Genomic DNA, 19,521 nt, shown 5'->3' with positions numbered 1-19,521 from the left:
GGCCTGCTTTTATTAATAAAAGTTCCGATTTTGGTAGAAGTTTGAAACCTTTTGATATGAATTAAGAAGAGTTTCAAAATATTGAAAACATTGTTTATTGGTGTTTAAATTACAAAGAAGTTTTTCAATTTCATTGTTATTTTTAACCAATTTTTTTGTCATTTAAACTCAAGTTTTGGCCTTCAATTTTAATAAAATTACATAAAATATTAGATTTAAGATATTTAAGTTTCTAGTTTGCTTTATTTATACCACTGTCCAGTATTTTAAATAGTTATAACATTCAAAGTTTAATTTATATTAATATTTAATTTCAAATAGCCATTCATTACATTTGCTTTTTGGACAAAACGGGTTAAAAGTGACGCTGGAGGGGGGGGGGGGGTAGGCCTACTTGATTGACATTTCTTGTCTTTTTAAATAGTCTGCAGGTACTGAGAATGTTTTAATTTTGAAGTTATGCACTTGTAAAAGATGTTAAAAGAACGTTTACTCTTAATATCAATTAATATCTTCATGAAAATAGCAAATCAGCAACCATTGTGCATTCATGTGCATCAAAATGACGAAAAATGGCAATTGTCGGCTATCATGCTTGTGCTTGAAATCGACATCCTGTCTAAAGTATGAAAGAAAATACCCCAAAATTTCTTACAATTAATTTAAAATGTAGTGAAAAAAGATAACAAAATCATTTTCAAGGCCTAAAAACGATGTTTTAGCCTCTTCAAGGGTTCATGATTTCACACCACCAAATAGTATATATGGTTGTGCGCCCTTGAATTTCACTTCTCAGAAAAACCCATTGATTGTGAATTTAAGCATTAAAATGAGCAGAAATTTGCATAATTTTAGCCAAATTTGGAATGGTTATGATTAGTAATATTAATTCCTGCAAGTGTACCACAGATGGGAGAAATCGAATAACTTTTAATGATTTTAAGCAGCCTTTTCTTTACAGAAACACCGGCATGGTTTTGCTTGAAAAATAGTAAATTCCCAGACATCGTAGACTTTGAGGGCCAACCGTAAAAAATAATGACGGTCAACCTATATTTTTTCCCAGCCAGAGGGATCAGGCAAGGGCTGATTTCAACCATCATAGCTGTCGCTTAAAACTGAGTCGCTCCTGTGAAGAAAAATGACGTTTTCTTCAGGCAAATTTAGCACATATCTCTATGGGACTCTGATTTGGTGGTGTGAGATCTCATACCACTAAATCCGCATGTGAAGCGGTTTCCGGTAAAAGTTTATCACGACTATAGTCCCAACTTTGCATAAAAATTGTGCAAAATCGGTACAATATTAACATTTTTAGTGTTGCAAATCGTGTTTTGCTAGAACTTGTGAATGTGATCTCTACTAATTTGAACAAAAACACGAAAATTTGAGTGATGTTTACAATGATGAGCGCATGAACACACGAGGTCAAAACGCGGTAAGCAGTCGGACGTAAACACGGGAAAATCGGGCCTTTTATATAGCGCTATTTTTCTCAAAAAGTAGACCTAAAATATGGTGTCATTTTCAGGTATGTTATGCAGAATTTTGTTCTGATTAAGATGATATCAAATATATATTTCAAAGTAAGACGTAACTCGACTTATAGCCTAAAACGTGACCCCTATTTTGCACGTAAAGTCTATGGAAAGCTATTTAGTGGCATGTACCCTTTAAGGAGCAATTCCATGCGTTTTCTGCGCGTCTTTATCTATTTAAAATGCACGCGAAGAAAAGAGGAGGGTATTCAACAAGCGCGTTCATGGACGCCGCCGGGTTTTTCGCTGTATGTGCGTTTGCCGCGAATAGGCCTGCTTTTATTAATAAAAGTTCCGATTTTGGTAGAAGTTTGAAACCTTTTGATATGAATTAAGAAGAGTTTCAAAATATTGAAAACATTGTTTATTGGTGTTTAAATTACAAAGAAGTTTTTCAATTTCATTGTTATTTTTAACCAATTTTTTGTCATTTAAACTCAAGTTTTGGCCTTCAATTTTAATAAAATTACATAAAATATTAGATTTAAGATATTTAAGTTTCTAGTTTGCTTTATTTATACCACTGTCCAGTATTTTAAATAGTTATAACATTCAAAGTTTAATTTATATTAATATTTAATTTCAAATAGCCATTCATTACATTTGCTTTTTGGACAAAACGGGTTAAAAGTGACGCTGGAGGGGGGGTAGGCCTACTTGATTGACATTTCTTGTCTTTTTAAATAGTCTGCAGGTACTGAGAATGTTTTAATTGTGAAGTTATGCACTTGTAAAAGATGTTAAAAGAACGTTTACTCTTAATATCAATTAATATCTTCATGAAAATAGCAAATCAGCAACCATTGTGCATTCATGTGCATCAAAATGACGAAAATGGCAATTGTCGGCTATCATATGTGCTTGAAATCGACATCCTGTCTAAAGTATGAAAGAAAATACCCCAAAATTTCTTACAATTAATTTAAAATGTAGTGAAAAAGATAACAAAATCATTTTCAAGGCCTAAAAACGATGTTTTAGCCTCTTCAAGGGTTCATACCACTAAATCCGCATGTGAAGCGGTTTCCGGTAAAAGTTTATCACGACTATAGTCCCAACTTTGCATAAAAATTGTGCAAAATCGGTACAATATTAACAATTTTAGTGTTGCAAATCGTGTTTTGCTAGAACTTGTGAATGTGATCTCTACTAATTTGAACAAAAACACGAAAATTTGAGTGATGTTTACAATGATGAGCGCATGAACACACGAGGTCAAAACGCGGTAAGCAGTCGGACGTAAACACGGGAAAATCGGGCCTTTTTATATAGCGCTATTTTTCTCAAAAAGTAGACCTAAAATATGGTGTCATTTTCAGGTATGTTATGCAGAATTTTGTTCTGATTAAGATGATATCAAATATATATTTCAAAGTAAGACGTAACTCGACTTATAGCCTAAAACGTGACCCCTATTTTGCACGTAAAGTCTATGGAAAGCTATTTAGTGGCATGTACCCTTTAAGGAGCAATTCCATGCGTTTTCTGCGCGTCTTTATCTATTTAAAATGCACGCGAAGAAAAGAGGAGGGTATTCAACAAGCGCGTTCATGGACGCCGCCGGGTTTTTCGCTGTATGTGCGTTTGCCGCGAATAGGCCTGCTTTTATTAATAAAAGTTCCGATTTTGGTAGAAGTTTGAAACCTTTTGATATGAATTAAGAAGAGTTTCAAAATATTGAAAACATTGTTTATTGGTGTTTAAATTACAAAGAAGTTTTTCAATTTCATTGTTATTTTTAACCAATTTTTTGTCATTTAAACTCAAGTTTTGGCCTTCAATTTTAATAAAATTACATAAAATATTAGATTTAAGATATTTAAGTTTCTAGTTTGCTTTATTTATACCACTGTCCAGTATTTTAAATAGTTATAACATTCAAAGTTTAATTTATATTAATATTTAATTTCAAATAGCCATTCATTACATTTGCTTTTTGGACAAAACGGGTTAAAAGTGACGCTGGAGGGGGGGGGGGTAGGCCTACTTGATTGACATTTCTTGTCTTTTTAAATAGTCTGCAGGTACTGAGAATGTTTTAATTGTGAAGTTATGCACTTGTAAAAGATGTTAAAAGAACGTTTACTCTTAATATCAATTAATATCTTCATGAAAATAGCAAATCAGCAACCATTGTGCATTCATGTGCATCAAAATGACGAAAAATGGCAATTGTCGGCTATCATATGTGCTTGAAATCGACATCCTGTCTAAAGTATGAAAGAAAATACCCCAAAATTTCTTACAATTAATTTAAAATGTAGTGAAAAAGATAACAAAATCATTTTCAAGGCCTAAAAACGATGTTTTAGCCTCTTCAAGGGTTCATGATTTCACACCACCAAATAGTATATATGGTTGTGCGCCCTTGAATTTCACTTCTCAGAAAAACCCATTGATTGTGAATTTAAGCATTAAAATGAGCAGAAATTTGCATAATTTTAGCCAAATTTGGAATGGTTATGATTAGTAATATTAATTCCTGCAAGTGTACCACAGATGGGAGAAATCGAATAACTTTTAATGATTTTAAGCAGCCTTTTCTTTACAGAAACACCGGCATGGTTTTGCCTGAAAAATAGTAAATTCCCAGACATCGTAGACTTTGAGAGCAAAAAAAAAAAAATAATGACGGTCAACCTATATTTTTTCCCAGCCAGAGGGATCAGGCAAGGGCTGATTTCAACCATCATAGCTGTCGCTTAAAACTGAGTCGCTCCTGTGAAGAAAAAATGACGTTTTCTTCAGGCAAATTTAGCACATATCTCTATGGGACTCTGATTTGGTGGTGTGAGATCTCATACCACTAAATCCGCATGTGAAGCGGTTTCCGGTAAAAGTTTATCACGACTATAGTCCCAACTTTGCATAAAAATTGTGCAAAATCGGTACAATATTAACAATTTTAGTGTTGCAAATCGTGTTTTGCTAGAACTTGTGAATGTGATCTCTACTAATTTGAACAAAAACACGAAAATTTGAGTGATGTTTACAATGATGAGCGCATGAACACACGAGGTCAAAACGCGGTAAGCAGTCGGACGTAAACACGGGAAAATCGGGCCTTTTATATAGCGCTATTTTTCTCAAAAAGTAGACCTAAAATATGGTGTCATTTTCAGGTATGTTATGCAGAATTTTGTTCTGATTAAGATGATATCAAATATATATTTCAAAGTAAGACGTAACTCGACTTATAGCCTAAAACGTGACCCCTATTTTGCACGTAAAGTCTATGGAAAGCTATTTAGTGGCATGTACCCTTTAAGGAGCAATTCCATGCGTTTTCTGCGCGTCTTTATCTATTTAAAATGCACGCGAAGAAAAGAGGAGGGTATTCAACAAGCGCGTTCATGGACGCCGCCGGGTTTTTCGCTGTATGTGCGTTTGCCGCGAATAGGCCTGCTTTTATTAATAAAAGTTCCGATTTTGGTAGAAGTTTGAAACCTTTTGATATGAATTAAGAAGAGTTTCAAAATATTGAAAACATTGTTTATTGGTGTTTAAATTACAAAGAAGTTTTCAATTTCATTGTTATTTTTTAACCAATTTTTTGTCATTTAAACTCAAGTTTTGGCCTTCAATTTTAATAAAATTACATAAAATATTAGATTTAAGATATTTAAGTTTCTAGTTTGCTTTATTTATACCACTGTCCAGTATTTTAAATAGTTATAACATTCAAAGTTTAATTTATATTAATATTTAATTTCAAATAGCCATTCATTACATTTGCTTTTTGGACAAAACGGGTTAAAAGTGACGCTGGAGGGGGGTAGGCCTACTTGATTGACATTTCTTGTCTTTTTAAATAGTCTGCAGGTACTGAGAATGTTTTAATTGTGAAGTTATGCACTTGTAAAAGATGTTAAAAGAACGTTTACTCTTAATATCAATTAATATCTTCATGAAAATAGCAAATCAGCAACCATTGTGCATTCATGTGCATCAAAATGACGAAAAATGGCAATTGTCGGCTATCATATGTGCTTGAAATCGACATCCTGTCTAAAGTATGAAAGAAAATACCCCAAAATTTCTTACAATTAATTTAAAATGTAGTGAAAAGATAACAAAATCATTTTCAAGGCCTAAAAACGATGTTTTAGCCTCTTCAAGGGTTCATACCACTAAATCCGCATGTGAAGCGGTTTCCGGTAAAAGTTTATCACGACTATAGTCCCAACTTTGCATAAAAATTGTGCAAAATCGGTACAATATTAACAATTTTAGTGTTGCAAATCGTGTTTTGCTAGAACTTGTGAATGTGATCTCTACTAATTTGAACAAAAAACACGAAAATTTGAGTGATGTTTACAATGATGAGCGCATGAACACACGAGGTCAAAACGCGGTAAGCAGTCGGACGTAAACACGGGAAAATCGGGCCTTTTATATAGCGCTATTTTTCTCAAAAAGTAGACCTAAAATATGGTGTCATTTTCAGGTATGTTATGCAGAATTTTGTTCTGATTAAGATGATATCAAATATATATTTCAAAGTAAGACGTAACTCGACTTATAGCCTAAAACGTGACCCCTATTTTGCACGTAAAGTCTATGGAAAGCTATTTAGTGGCATGTACCCTTTAAGGAGCAATTCCATGCGTTTTCTGCGCGTCTTTATCTATTTAAAATGCACGCGAAGAAAAGAGGAGGGTATTCAACAAGCGCGTTCATGGACGCCGCCGGGTTTTTCGCTGTATGTGCGTTTGCCGCGAATAGGCCTGCTTTTATTAATAAAAGTTCCGATTTTGGTAGAAGTTTGAAACCTTTTGATATGAATTAAGAAGAGTTTCAAAATATTGAAAACATTGTTTATTGGTGTTTAAATTACAAAGAAGTTTTTCAATTTCATTGTTATTTTTAACCAATTTTTTGTCATTTAAACTCAAGTTTTGGCCTTCAATTTTAATAAAATTACATAAAATATTAGATTTAAGATATTTAAGTTTCTAGTTTGCTTTATTTATACCACTGTCCAGTATTTTAAATAGTTATAACATTCAAAGTTTAATTTATATTAATATTTAATTTCAAATAGCCATTCATTACATTTGCTTTTTGGACAAAACGGGTTAAAAGTGACGCTGGAGGGGGGGGGTAGGCCTACTTGATTGACATTTCTTGTCTTTTTAAATAGTCTGCAGGTACTGAGAATGTTTTAATTGTGAAGTTATGCACTTGTAAAAGATGTTAAAAGAACGTTTACTCTTAATATCAATTAATATCTTCATGAAAATAGCAAATCAGCAACCATTGTGCATTCATGTGCATCAAAATGACGAAAAATGGCAATTGTCGGCTATCATATGTGCTTGAAATCGACATCCTGTCTAAAGTATGAAAGAAAATACCCCAAAATTTCTTACAATTAATTTAAAATGTAGTGAAAAAGATAACAAAATCATTTTCAAGGCCTAAAAACGATGTTTTAGCCTCTTCAAGGGTTCATGATTTCACACCACCAAATAGTATATATGGTTGTGCGCCCTTGAATTTCACTTCTCAGAAAAACCCATTGATTGTGAATTTAAGCATTAAAATGAGCAGAAATTTGCATAATTTTAGCCAAATTTGGAATGGTTATGATTAGTAATATTAATTCCTGCAAGTGTACCACAGATGGGAGAAATCGAATAACTTTTAATGATTTTAAGCAGCCTTTTCTTTACAGAAACACCGGCATGGTTTTGCTTGAAAAATAGTAAATTCCCAGACATCGTAGACTTTGAGGGCCAACCGTAAAAAAATAATGACGGTCAACCTATATTTTTCCCAGCCAGAGGGATCAGGCAAGGGCTGATTTCAACCATCATAGCTGTCGCTTAAAACTGAGTCGCTCCTGTGAAGAAAAAATGACGTTTTCTTCAGGCAAATTTAGCACATATCTCTATGGGACTCTGATTTGGTGGTGTGAGATCTCATACCACTAAATCCGCATGTGAAGCGGTTTCCGGTAAAAGTTTATCACGACTATAGTCCCAACTTTGCATAAAAATTGTGCAAAATCGGTACAATATTAACAATTTTAGTGTTGCAAATCGTGTTTTGCTAGAACTTGTTAATGTGATCTCTACTAATTTAAACAAAAAACACGAAAATTTGAGTGATGTTTACAATGATGAGCGCATGAACACACGAGGTCAAAACGCGGTAAGCAGTCGGACGTAAACACGGGAAAATCGGGCCTTTTTATATAGCGCTATTTTTCTCAAAAAGTAGACCTAAAATATGGTGTCATTTTCAGGTATGTTATGCAGAATTTTGTTCTGATTAAGATGATATCAAATATATATTTCAAAGTAAGACGTAACTCGACTTATAGCCTAAAACGTGACCCCTATTTTGCACGTAAAGTCTATGGAAAGCTATTTAGTGGCATGTACCCTTTAAGGAGCAATTCCATGCGTTTTCTGCGCGTCTTTATCTATTTAAAATGCACGCGAAGAAAAGAGGAGGGTATTCAACAAGCGCGTTCATGGACGCCGCCGGGTTTTTCGCTGTATGTGCGTTTGCCGCGAATAGGCCTGCTTTTATTAATAAAAGTTCCGATTTTGGTAGAAGTTTGAAACCTTTTGATATGAATTAAGAAGAGTTTCAAAATATTGAAAACATTGTTTATTGGTGTTTAAATTACAAAGAAGTTTTTTCAATTTCATTGTTATTTTTTAACCAATTTTTTTGTCATTTAAACTCAAGTTTTGGCCTTCAATTTTAATAAAATTACATAAAATATTAGATTTAAGATATTTAAGTTTCTAGTTTGCTTTATTTATACCACTGTCCAGTATTTTAAATAGTTATAACATTCAAAGTTTAATTTATATTAATATTTAATTTCAAATAGCCATTCATTACATTTGCTTTTTGGACAAAACGGGTTAAAAGTGACGCTGGAGGGGGGTAGGCCTACTTGATTGACATTTCTTGTCTTTTTAAATAGTCTGCAGGTACTGAGAATGTTTTAATTGTGAAGTTATGCACTTGTAAAAGATGTTAAAAGAACGTTTACTCTTAATATCAATTAATATCTTCATGAAAATAGCAAATCAGCAACCATTGTGCATTCATGTGCATCAAAATGACGAAAAATGGCAATTGTCGGCTATCATATGTGCTTGAAATCGACATCCTGTCTAAAGTATGAAAGAAAATACCCCAAAATTTCTTACAATTAATTTAAAATGTAGTGAAAAAGATAACAAAATCATTTTCAAGGCCTAAAAACGATGTTTTAGCCTCTTCAAGGGTTCATACCACTAAATCCGCATGTGAAGCGGTTTCCGGTAAAAGTTTATCACGACTATAGTCCCAACTTTGCATAAAAATTGTGCAAAATCGGTACAATATTAACAATTTTAGTGTTGCAAATCGTGTTTTGCTAGAACTTGTGAATGTGATCTCTACTAATTTGAACAAAAAACACGAAAATTTGAGTGATGTTTACAATGATGAGCGCATGAACACACGAGGTCAAAACGCGGTAAGCAGTCGGACGTAAACACGGGAAAATCGGGCCTTTTTATATAGCGCTATTTTTCTCAAAAATTAGACCTAAAATATGGTGTCATTTTCAGGTATGTTATGCAGAATTTTGTTCTGATTAAGATGATATCAAATATATATTTCAAAGTAAGACGTAACTCGACTTATAGCCTAAAACGTGACCCCTATTTGCACGTAAAGTCTATGGAAAGCTATTTAGTGGCATGTAGGCCTACCCTTATGGCCGTCAGTTCATGTAAGGCCGTCGGTAGATGGATGGCGTTTGTGAAAAAAAATTTGGGTAACAATAGACTATTTTTTGACCCATGTGACTAAAATAAGTGAAAAAGTTTAATTAAATTGAATTATACATAAAAATTGTAGGGGGCCTATGTTAGTTAGGCCTATGTATCGTATCGCCTATTTTTCTTTTCTTCACTTTTTCAAACCATGGAAAAAAAAAATTGGGGTCAACAAATCACAACTTCCGTCGGCAAAAATATTTCCGTCGGTAGGGCCTACATTTACAAGTTGTGCCCCCCGGTCAGAAATCCTGGCTACGCCACTGGGGAAAAGTGAATTTCGGTGGGGTGGGGGGTAAAATCGACAAATTTTGCGCAAAATTGCCAAAAAAGTGGAAATTTATGTAATTTTGGGGTTTTCTCAAAAGTGGGTGGGGAAAACTGGGGAAAGAAAGTGGGTGGGGCAAACTGTGCAAGTGTTAATTAAAGGAGGATTTCCTGATCCTAGCATCCTCTTTTTATGACATGTTTCAGTACATATCCACGAAAAAAGCCTATTCCCAAAATTTCAGTTGATTCCGATTTTGCGTTTGTGAGTTATGCATGATTATGTGTATTACACTGCTCCATAGACCCCCCCATAGACAATGTGTTGTAGACCTAATTTCGTTCTGGTGCACCAGAACGAAATTCAAATTTCACGATATCTTAGCTAAACGAATTAATCTGCAAGAGATATTTTGTACATAAACATGATGTAGCCAGAGGTTTCCAGCGATATAAAAATCTCAACTTTTTTTGAGAAAAGTGGGGGGATGAGGCTGTGGATCACGAAATGCCCCTTTAAACCCCAGTTTCATGATTTGAATTTGAAATCTTTCATGCAAAATCTATCGAGGAGCCCAACCCTAGTACGTACCTGATTGATGCAATGAGCCCTGAATGCAAAAAAAAAATAATGCAGCAATCGCAGAAACGCGAAAACCGTGCAAGTGGGATGGGCAAAAGAGAGAAAACAATGTGTTTTCTTCAAAGTTAGAGCAGATTTTCTCACAGATTAAGGTAAGCAATATGAGAAGATCAAAGTTAGTGACTGTAAATGTTCATGTAGCCATACAATTGTTTTCTTCTATGTTGTGTTTTGCAAGATCATCCCATATTTATTTTCATGATTGATATAAATTATCATGTTTGTAATATGTCTGATGTCACTCACTGACTCAGTCAGACTCTGTCTCACTCACTGTGAGTCAGTCAGCTGCATAGTCACTCGATGATTATCATTTTGGAAATTCATCATTTTATCATGCACTATCATGCTATAGATGAGTTGACCTCAATGTTTATCATTTTCTTGAAAAATTACACTTCAGCAAAATTTTAGACTGTCCAAAATAGGCAAATCTTGATGCAGTTGACTCTAGACCACGTAAACTTGTATGGCCGGTGAGATGGCCGAGCGGTTAAGGCGTTGCGCTGCCGGCCGGGAGATACGATCGACGCCGATTCGAGCCTTGGGCTTGCCTTCTTAGGTGAAAATTCTCTTCCCTCCCAAAAAGTTCCTATATGGTCATCTTCAATTTAATTGAAGAATTTCTTCTCGCTCCCATACACTGCATAGCATGTGCAGATATAGGTAGTGTATGTGCGACATCCGTGATTCAGAAGTCACATAAAGCCGCTGGTCCTGTGTTCAGGAGGATTCATCCCTGTGCATGTTAAAGTGTCAGAGCTATTCGAAAAGAGAAGGGGGATCATCCCTGGTTCTGATATCTGCACTCAACCCTCTACTAGGTTCAAGAGGACAAGATGGGCGCGATACAACTGTACATAGGTTGTCTACCCATAAAATCCTGTAGAATGTAGAATGGCTCAAAATTCGGACCGCTCGCCATTAAGTTTACTGACTTCCGTGTTTTGAAATTTGTTGATGTTTTAATGACCCCCGATTTCCGGTTGATTATTTTAGCTGTGTCACGTCACGTGCATGACGCTGGTGGAACCAGCCTAGCCAAACTTCAGTAAAAAAAAACATGATCGCCGATATCGATGTGATGTGGGACTTGCATAGGATTACACAGAGATATTTCTTGCCAAAATTTGACCATTTCCAGGCAAGTTGGCCCTACTTTGTCTGCGTTATGTGAAAAAGGACAGTCTTAAGTAATATGTGACCCATCACATCGAAACACGGCAGCTGTCGTCAAAAATGAACTTGTAGGCCATTTTACCAAGCTAGAGGATTGCTTTTAAGCTTTAAAATGACACCTCTTCCATGAATGTCGCATGTAGAATGGTGATTTTATGGGACAAATAGAGTTCAAATTTCTTATTATTTTCTTTATTTATCGAGGCCCTTTTTCTTTATTATCTTTAAATGTGGTTTTCCGACACTGCCGTGTTTCAATGTGATCACATATGTGCAACGCTGTTGATGTTTTGATGTTTTGGGAGACTGTGAGGGATCCCAACAAATAACAACGATGGACAGATAGTATCAGTTTGTGAATGAGGACATCGTATTTGTGATGCAATCAAGCAAAATGAGTCGGATGTCGGGAATATTGATTTTGAGATATAATCAATAATAGTATTCAACTTCCTTTGTATTTTATTGTTCTGAGCAACACTAAAATGACCATATCTTTGGAACCATAAGTCTAATTATGATGGGGTTTTCAGTAAAATAAAGCTCTGAGAATGGCTGATATAATGATATTGAAAACTGAATTTTGATTTTGATCGACATCAGACTCATTTTGCTTGATCGCATCACATTTAAGTTCCTTGTACGGTACTAAGTTGACTCTCGAAATAACTTTCATCCAATTTTCAACATTTACAGAATATATAACCGCTGACAGGGTTCGATTTAGAGGGGTTTTACATGCACAAATGCATACAGTAACTTTGGCTCTGTGCATGTAGAATTTTGCCTGTGCATGCAAAATGTTGTGTTATTCAGCCCATTTTGAGGAAAAAATCAGAGTTGTGCATGTCAATTTTATTTTCTAAATCGAACCCTGACCGCTGACCAGCATAAAAATTGTACCGCTGTCCAACCGAAAAATGATATCAAGGCACTCTAGCATCAAATGCGTAACTATCGTGTGCAATTTCGAAGCTAGAGTTCTTGAGTAAGGGGGGGGGCAATTTTATTTAAACATTTGGATGTGGATTTAATACACTGGAAATTTTTGAGAACACTTTTTCTGAGTTTTCTACTTTGATAAACCTCAAAGACATAGCAATTTAGCAAACCATAGTTTTATTATTATTGGGGCTATTCCAGCCACCTTGCACTGTGGCCACCAATTTATCACAAAAAATAATATGAAGGCAATGTTTTTACACAAAGATAAAAATTCATGGTTAAGGGGCTACATGTAGATGTCAACAAAAAATGCAACTTGCAGAAAGAAAGCACATGTATGTCATCTCTAGAGAAAAAAATAAAATGTATCAAAAAGTGGCCAAAGTAGTATGTCAGTACCGGTACAGCAGTTTACCCTTCTTTGGATTGCAGTGGTTTCCATTATGTTTTTAATTGCTATTAAAATTCTAATGAGAATAATTATGGTATTTATTATTATCTTTTTCAGATCAGAGCATCTAAATGTAAAAATCTGTAGCAATATCATTCAATCCTCACCATGACATCGAGTGGGCTTGTTGTACCTGTGGTGCTATGGGGTAGCACAGCTCCTACCCATTGTATCTCAGCTGTGCTAGTTACTAGTGACCAAAGGACTATTATCACTGGGTGTCATGATGGACAGATTGTCTTGTGGGATCTTAATGAGAGTATGCAGGTAAATACAACCAACTCTAAAAATATATCTGTGGTCCTGCGCAATGAGTTGGGACCCCTTTCGGTAACACATGGGAAATTTTGAAAATTACAATGGCTTTCATCTTGCAGCTAAGTAACATCTTACTTGATGAGGCTTGTTTTCCTGAACATTTTGACACCTAATTAATGAAAATTGGCCAATAAATGAACTGATGCTGGCCAAAATACCATTTTCAGGAAAGGGGGGGGGGGAGTCTCAAAAATATATTTAATTGTAATAAAATGATGTTAATTTCTTATTTTAAAGCTTTTTCTTTCATTTTGGTGTCTATTTATATGTATTTAGGGTCAGTTAATCCAGAAATTATGTTTTCATGACACGGACCTTCCCATTTCTTTAAAATAAACTTTTAAAAACTTGACTCCCTAGCCACCGCCTCCCTAGCCGCCACCGCAATCACCAATTTATTAATTAATTAATCCTAATTAAAACTGAAACAATATGAACCAATTTTATTTATTGCTATGGAAAGAGTATAGATTACTCTTTAAAATGACACCAAATTTATTTTTGTATGACAAGTATTATGGAAAATATGACATCATAAACATCGCTTAAAGTGGAAAAGTGTTCTATCGCCAAATTAGGTGTCCCAACTCATAGTGCAGGACCCTGTATGTTTTTAATTTGCAAGAAAAAATTGTCTCCCACCTGTTAAAATGTCATGTTTAAAAATAAAATTCTCCAATGTGGACTCTCATTGTTTTCAGGTTGTACCTCGTAACATGCTACTTGGGCACTCTGCAGCTATATCTTGCTTGGCCAGGGCTAATGAATCATGGGAAACAGCCAGTTTCATCAGTGCTGCAGAAAATGGGCAAGTACTAATTTAGTAGACCCTTGAGAATGCCATTTGACAGGATGGACAGCTATCATATTCTTTAGTTCTTACTCTAGTTTCCTGGTTAGAGCACTATAGGAAAATTTTCCAAAATCTTAAGAACCTTATTATATATTTCATTCTTTCATAATTTCAGCTACATAATTTCCTGGGGATTACCAATTTTTTTCTGTGGATCATGGAAGTTTGGTTTTTAGAATCTTTGTTACCGTACCTCAAAAGAGGTCATATGCACTGGCAGTATTTTTTCACGAATTCAACAGAGTTCATGTTCACTGGCAATATATGAGAGGAATTTTTTTACAAATTTTCAAAGCAAAATAACCAATCCCATACATGTATATGATTGATTAGTTCAGACCATATGATGCCAGGAGATTATGATATCCGAGGTAGTGGATTATTTGCATGAAATCTTATCAGTTGTGAACAAGTTTGTATGTGGCAGGCATGTTTTTGTTCCTAGGTTTCCCATGCAGGCTGTCAAACAGGGTGTTGTACTTTATCTCCATACTAATATCCTAATGTTCAGATCTTCAAACAGAATTTGAAGCACTGTACAAGTTTGTTTAGAAGTACTAATACATAAACGTACATGTATATTGTCAGCTCTTTAAAAAAGTAATCGCAAGATGAACCCTGTAAAACATACAGGGCAAATGGCTCCTGAGCCAGTGTTGTACCTATAATGTATCCACCCATCCCGCAAATGCCTTTAACCCAGAAGTGGATCAAATTTCCAATTGAAGACCATGTTTGCAAATTAAATTCACTGACCTCCTAGTGGGCTGCTGCAACCTGGTTACTGTCAAATCTGGATGCGCAATTGTACTGCAAAAATTGAAATTTCAAGCTAAGATACTGATTCTGATGACCGGACCATATACTCTTGAAAGTAAGATAAAGCTACAACCTGGATGCCTGTTTGTTATGATTGAATTTGTTGTGGCAGTCATCCTGAAAACCTTGCCCCATGCACCCCTACCTGCTAGTCCACACACTACTTCACTATGAAGCATATCAAATGACATATTTTGTGTTGACTTTATAGGGAGCTTTGCTTGTGGGATGTAAGTGATGGACGCTGCATTGAACAGACAAAGCTAGCAGGTGTTCACACTATGATGCATGTAAGTATGGTACATGAGGTCTATTAAATGTGTATAAGGCTACATGACTGTGTAGGATTTATGTAGTCCTTATCAAAGTTAATGCCAATTTTGTGAGTTATGTTCAACTTTGTTACTACATATTGTAGTAGTGAATTGTTGGTACTATCTACCAATGAAAAACTAGACAGTTTCTTGAACTTGAAGAGGACCAGTTTTTTATGTCAAATTGGTGGCCTTTTGGTCACCTGATTATTTTTGGATGTTTAATTCATATTTATATGAGTTGGCTGTTAGCTGTGAGTCCAATCGCATTGACTTTCGCAAATGGAGTCTATCAAGTTGCACCCGTATTTGTAATGTCATGTAACTATCAAAGAGGCTTCAAATTTTTGTCTTTTCTGAGATATGTTTTTCTTTCTTTGTTTATTCAAAACACAACTATTTATTGTGTGTTATGCTTGTTGTTGTTGTTGTTGTTGTTGTTGTTGTTGTTGTTGTTGTTGTTGTTGTTGTTATTATTGTTAGTGTTCTTACCGTTGTTTAAGAAAGTTTGCGCTGTGTCTTATTCCGCAATTATTTTTTGTTCTTCACAGACATACCAAGCAACCAAAGGAGTTGCAAGAGAACACCGTTTGATTTGCCAAGGGTACTATCCAGACATACATATTATAGACACTACCACTCTGGAGCTACTATTCACACTCTCATCTAAAGTAGCTCCTGATTGGATCAGTGCATTGTGTATAGTCAAACCACTCAAGAGACAAGGTGAGTCAGTAGTAGCTAGGGTGCATGGCAAGAAAACACTCTTTTCCTCAGATCGACTTGCAAGTGTTGGAAGTTTTTTCGAAGGGTACATACTATTCCCCATTCCAGAAAAATGCAGTACTTATATTTTTGGATTAGAAAAATATTATCCTGTTTTGCCACATAAAACATATCTAAATCCTAATCCTTAAGTTAGTTCTAAATCTAACTGGCAATAAGTCATATTTGAAATAGTTTTGCAATTACAGGGAGAATGCACCAAAATCATGCACTTTTGCATGATTTCTGACTTGGCACAAGTCTAAGCAATCAAAATTTTTAGTATAGGCTATGACTTTGCTCTTAATATATTGTTAATTTTGACAGTTGGTTATAAAAGATATAAGAACATTTGTTTTTCATATATTACAATCCATAACCTGAAATTAGTCTTAGTACAAGTCTTTGGGCTTGATTGTCACAGCATACGAAAAACACTCTAAAAATGCATGTTTTTGGCCCTTATTTCCAAAGGATTGAGCTATGTTTCTTTAGGCAAAACAGATATTTTTTTTAATAGTGTGCTGAGGAAGATCTGAGCAGTTTAATTTTGCCCAGGCAGTAAGATTTTCACAAAATCCCTATTATGCTATTTCGTACTGTGTAACTTCATAATAGAGAAATCAGTAGGAACAACCTGGAAATGTAGTCATTAGTGAGTAGGTAGCAGTAGGGTTGCATAACCAAGTCAACTTTATTCAGACTATAAGCGATAGTCACAACTACTTTTGACTATGACTTGGTGATACTCTACAGTCTGTTATATCCTCATTAGACATGTGATTTACAGTACAAATGACTTTATATTGATTGGTATTTAGCCCTACTTATGAACATACATCATTCTACTTTTTGTTTTTGTTTTATTGTTTTGAGTGTTTTAAGAATGTATTTGATTTTGTCTCTTTGTGACTGTGTATGTTTGATACATCCATGCTTTGTTGTCAACAACCAATTGCTGAGGTGCTTATTCTATACAACTTTTATGTGATGAATTTTTTTGCTACTCTATCAATTGCTGAAATGCTGCTATTTGCTTTTTTTATGAATCATGATTTTTACTGCTTTTGCACTAACTTCATTTGATTTAAAATGCATTAATTATAAAAGTTTGCCTCAAAGAGTCTAGAAATTCAAGCCTAAATCTTTTTATTTGTAAAAGCAGTCAAATTTCTGTTGTTTTGCAATATATGTACATGTATGTGATTGTCTTGTCTGTGTGCCTGTCTTGGTCTGTTCTGTCTTTGTGTCCTGTCTCCAGGATTGATTGGTATGCCCCATTGTTTTGCAGAGGATGTGGTGATAGGTCTGTCCAAGACTGGGATGCTCAAAGTCTGGAGCCTATCAGGACTGGAAGGAAAGGTAAATATAACACCTGAACCCTAACATGTCAAACTAACACCAATCATGCACCATATGTTTTAGTTGACAGTTGACAGTTACAACCCCTCAATATGTGGCTAGTATTGTCTCAAACAAAACAGAGAATTAATTTGTAAGTTTACCACAAACCACACAGAAGTCAGGAATGGTGGAAGCACATGGTTTGAATAAAACTTTTTGTTGGTTCTATGAACTAATTTCATTTCAGGAGCCTGGAACAACACATTATGAAGAGGAATGTAAACCATTGCGGTGTCAAAATGCCCTTACTCTATCATGCTGTGCATTTACACTGAGAACTGTATTGATAGTATGCAGTAAAGCTTGGCAGGTAGGTGTCATATGTACAGTTTTAATATCACCAACATTTCAATGATAGCATTATAATTGTTTTGATCATCAGAAAGTATTCAATGGAATTAAACTTTTTAGCACTTTAATATGTGACACAATCTAGTCCATGGAGGCCAAAGGCAGCAAATTTGAAATTGAGATATAAAGGCAGAAATATGTAGTAAAATAGCAATAAAATATGTAAGAAAATGGACATCACAAAATAACTTTAGAACCAAGTATGCTAGACCTTTGGTGTGTTCACTGTATGATAGCCTAATGTTTGTATAAGGTGTAGTAACTCAATTTTCACAAATGCCTTCTTAGGCCTTCATGTTCCAGATTGTGTCACATATCATCTGTACCTATCAGCTATGTGTGCAAATATGCATATTTTAAAACACAATTTGAATTTAATATCATCAATATCAGCAGCCTGCGGTAGAACATGATCATTGTCTTGATGCTGCCATGTTTATTGCTGTGCGGCAATGCAAATCACTGCAGTGCAGTATACTATAATCCAGCAGTACGAGGCATTACATTGTGTGCAAAATTTAAACTGCAATGATAATTTTCATCTGCATTGCAGTCCTTTACAGACAATGAATAACTAGGCTTCACAGCTCTTGCTAGTAGCTAGTAATAGAGAGAACACACTGATAGAGTGAACTTTCCATACTTACATAATATTCTCAATGTTTTTTTACTCTAGATTTACGATGCAGGTGATTTTTCCCAGCTTTGTTGTGAGACATGTGAGAAGGGTGAGCAGTGGGCTGGTGGTGATTTCATTTCTGCTGATAGGGTTATTGTATGGAGTGATAATGGCAGAGGCTATCTCTATCAGCTACCATCAAGGTAGGAATTGCAATCCTGCTCTCTCATCTATTTATGTTTATTTCACTCCCTGTGAACTCATTTTTAAATATCTGTGACTAACTGGCGATTGCAGATAGCAATTAAAATATTCAAAAAGGTAAAGTTATTAGCAAAATAATAGAGCCAGTTTGTAGGAAATAATTGGTTAATGCATCCTTGTGATGAGCGACATCGCTCGTGAGTTGAGATTTCTTCAGCTCGCAAAAGCGACATCATTTTTGCCTCGGCGATTTGTATTGATTGATTGGCTGAACGCTCTGAAAACAGAAAAAAACACTGATCATGTGTGAGAATTGCTTTTCTGCAAAAGCGATCTAGTAAAATCAGCTTTAGCATGATGTGATCAATGACTCTTGAGTTGCCTATGGCTCAATAGCAGAAGTTGGACCAGGTCAATTTCGGCATGCCCCAGTAAAATAATTGACTGTCACTTTAAACAAAAGCAGAAAGAAATTGTAACATTATTGGCATATATCCTGTATGTACAAAAAATTGTTAGCATGTTGTAATTTTTGTGGCTCCTTGTCTACTCGCAAAATTTGCCAAAAAATCCCTCTTAATAATGAGAGCGTATATACCTCATAAACGGGGCCACTATATATATTGTTTCATTTCAGATGAGGTGTATGTGACATTACTGTATAATTTTGTAAAATATATCAACAATCTATTTACCTCTTGTGGTATTTTTTTTTTTTCAGTTGCATTCCAGAAAGTGATGATTTCCGTAGCAGTCTAAGCCGTGGACAAAATTTGGTATCTCACCCATTCTTATTTTGTGTACTAGAAACACAAGATGAAAAGGTTAGTCATATAATCCATGTTGAACCTTCTTAGGTGATTTTAGTTAATGACTGTAAAGACATTCATCAGATACATAATACATTATTTCATGTATAAAGTAGGTAACAGGTCGTGAGCCAGAACACGTAAATACTGGGGGATCAAATTATTGATACACCTGAATATAATCATAACAATAGAAAGGAACATTCCAAACCCTCCTCCAATGTGTCACACTTACAACTTCAGACAAACCTA

General features: G+C 35.0%; 1 protein-coding gene across 2 annotated transcripts in view; it reads left to right on the top strand.

Moving 5' to 3' along the window:
• The first annotated feature begins 10,206 nt into the window (after nucleotides 1-10,206).
• Nucleotides 10,207-19,521, top strand: part of LOC140158945 (WD repeat-containing protein 7-like) — a 29,819-nt gene continuing 20,504 nt past the window's right edge. For both annotated transcript variants that reach the window (XM_072182247.1, XM_072182239.1), the window contains exons 1-9: nucleotides 10,207-10,330; nucleotides 12,871-13,080; nucleotides 13,833-13,939; nucleotides 15,015-15,093; nucleotides 15,669-15,843; nucleotides 17,174-17,244; nucleotides 17,474-17,596; nucleotides 18,314-18,459; nucleotides 19,182-19,284. In XM_072182247.1, the coding sequence (XP_072038348.1) occupies nucleotides 12,922-13,080; nucleotides 13,833-13,939; nucleotides 15,015-15,093; nucleotides 15,669-15,843; nucleotides 17,174-17,244; nucleotides 17,474-17,596; nucleotides 18,314-18,459; nucleotides 19,182-19,284 (963 nt within the window). In that variant the 5' untranslated portion in view covers nucleotides 10,207-10,330; nucleotides 12,871-12,921. The remainder of the gene's footprint in view (nucleotides 10,331-12,870; nucleotides 13,081-13,832; nucleotides 13,940-15,014; nucleotides 15,094-15,668; nucleotides 15,844-17,173; nucleotides 17,245-17,473; nucleotides 17,597-18,313; nucleotides 18,460-19,181; nucleotides 19,285-19,521) is intronic.

This window comes from Amphiura filiformis, chromosome 1 (genome assembly GCF_039555335.1).
Source record: "Amphiura filiformis chromosome 1, Afil_fr2py, whole genome shotgun sequence".
Classification (NCBI taxonomy): domain Eukaryota; kingdom Metazoa; phylum Echinodermata; class Ophiuroidea; order Amphilepidida; family Amphiuridae; genus Amphiura; species Amphiura filiformis.
This window is presented reverse-complemented; position numbering and strand designations above follow the sequence as displayed.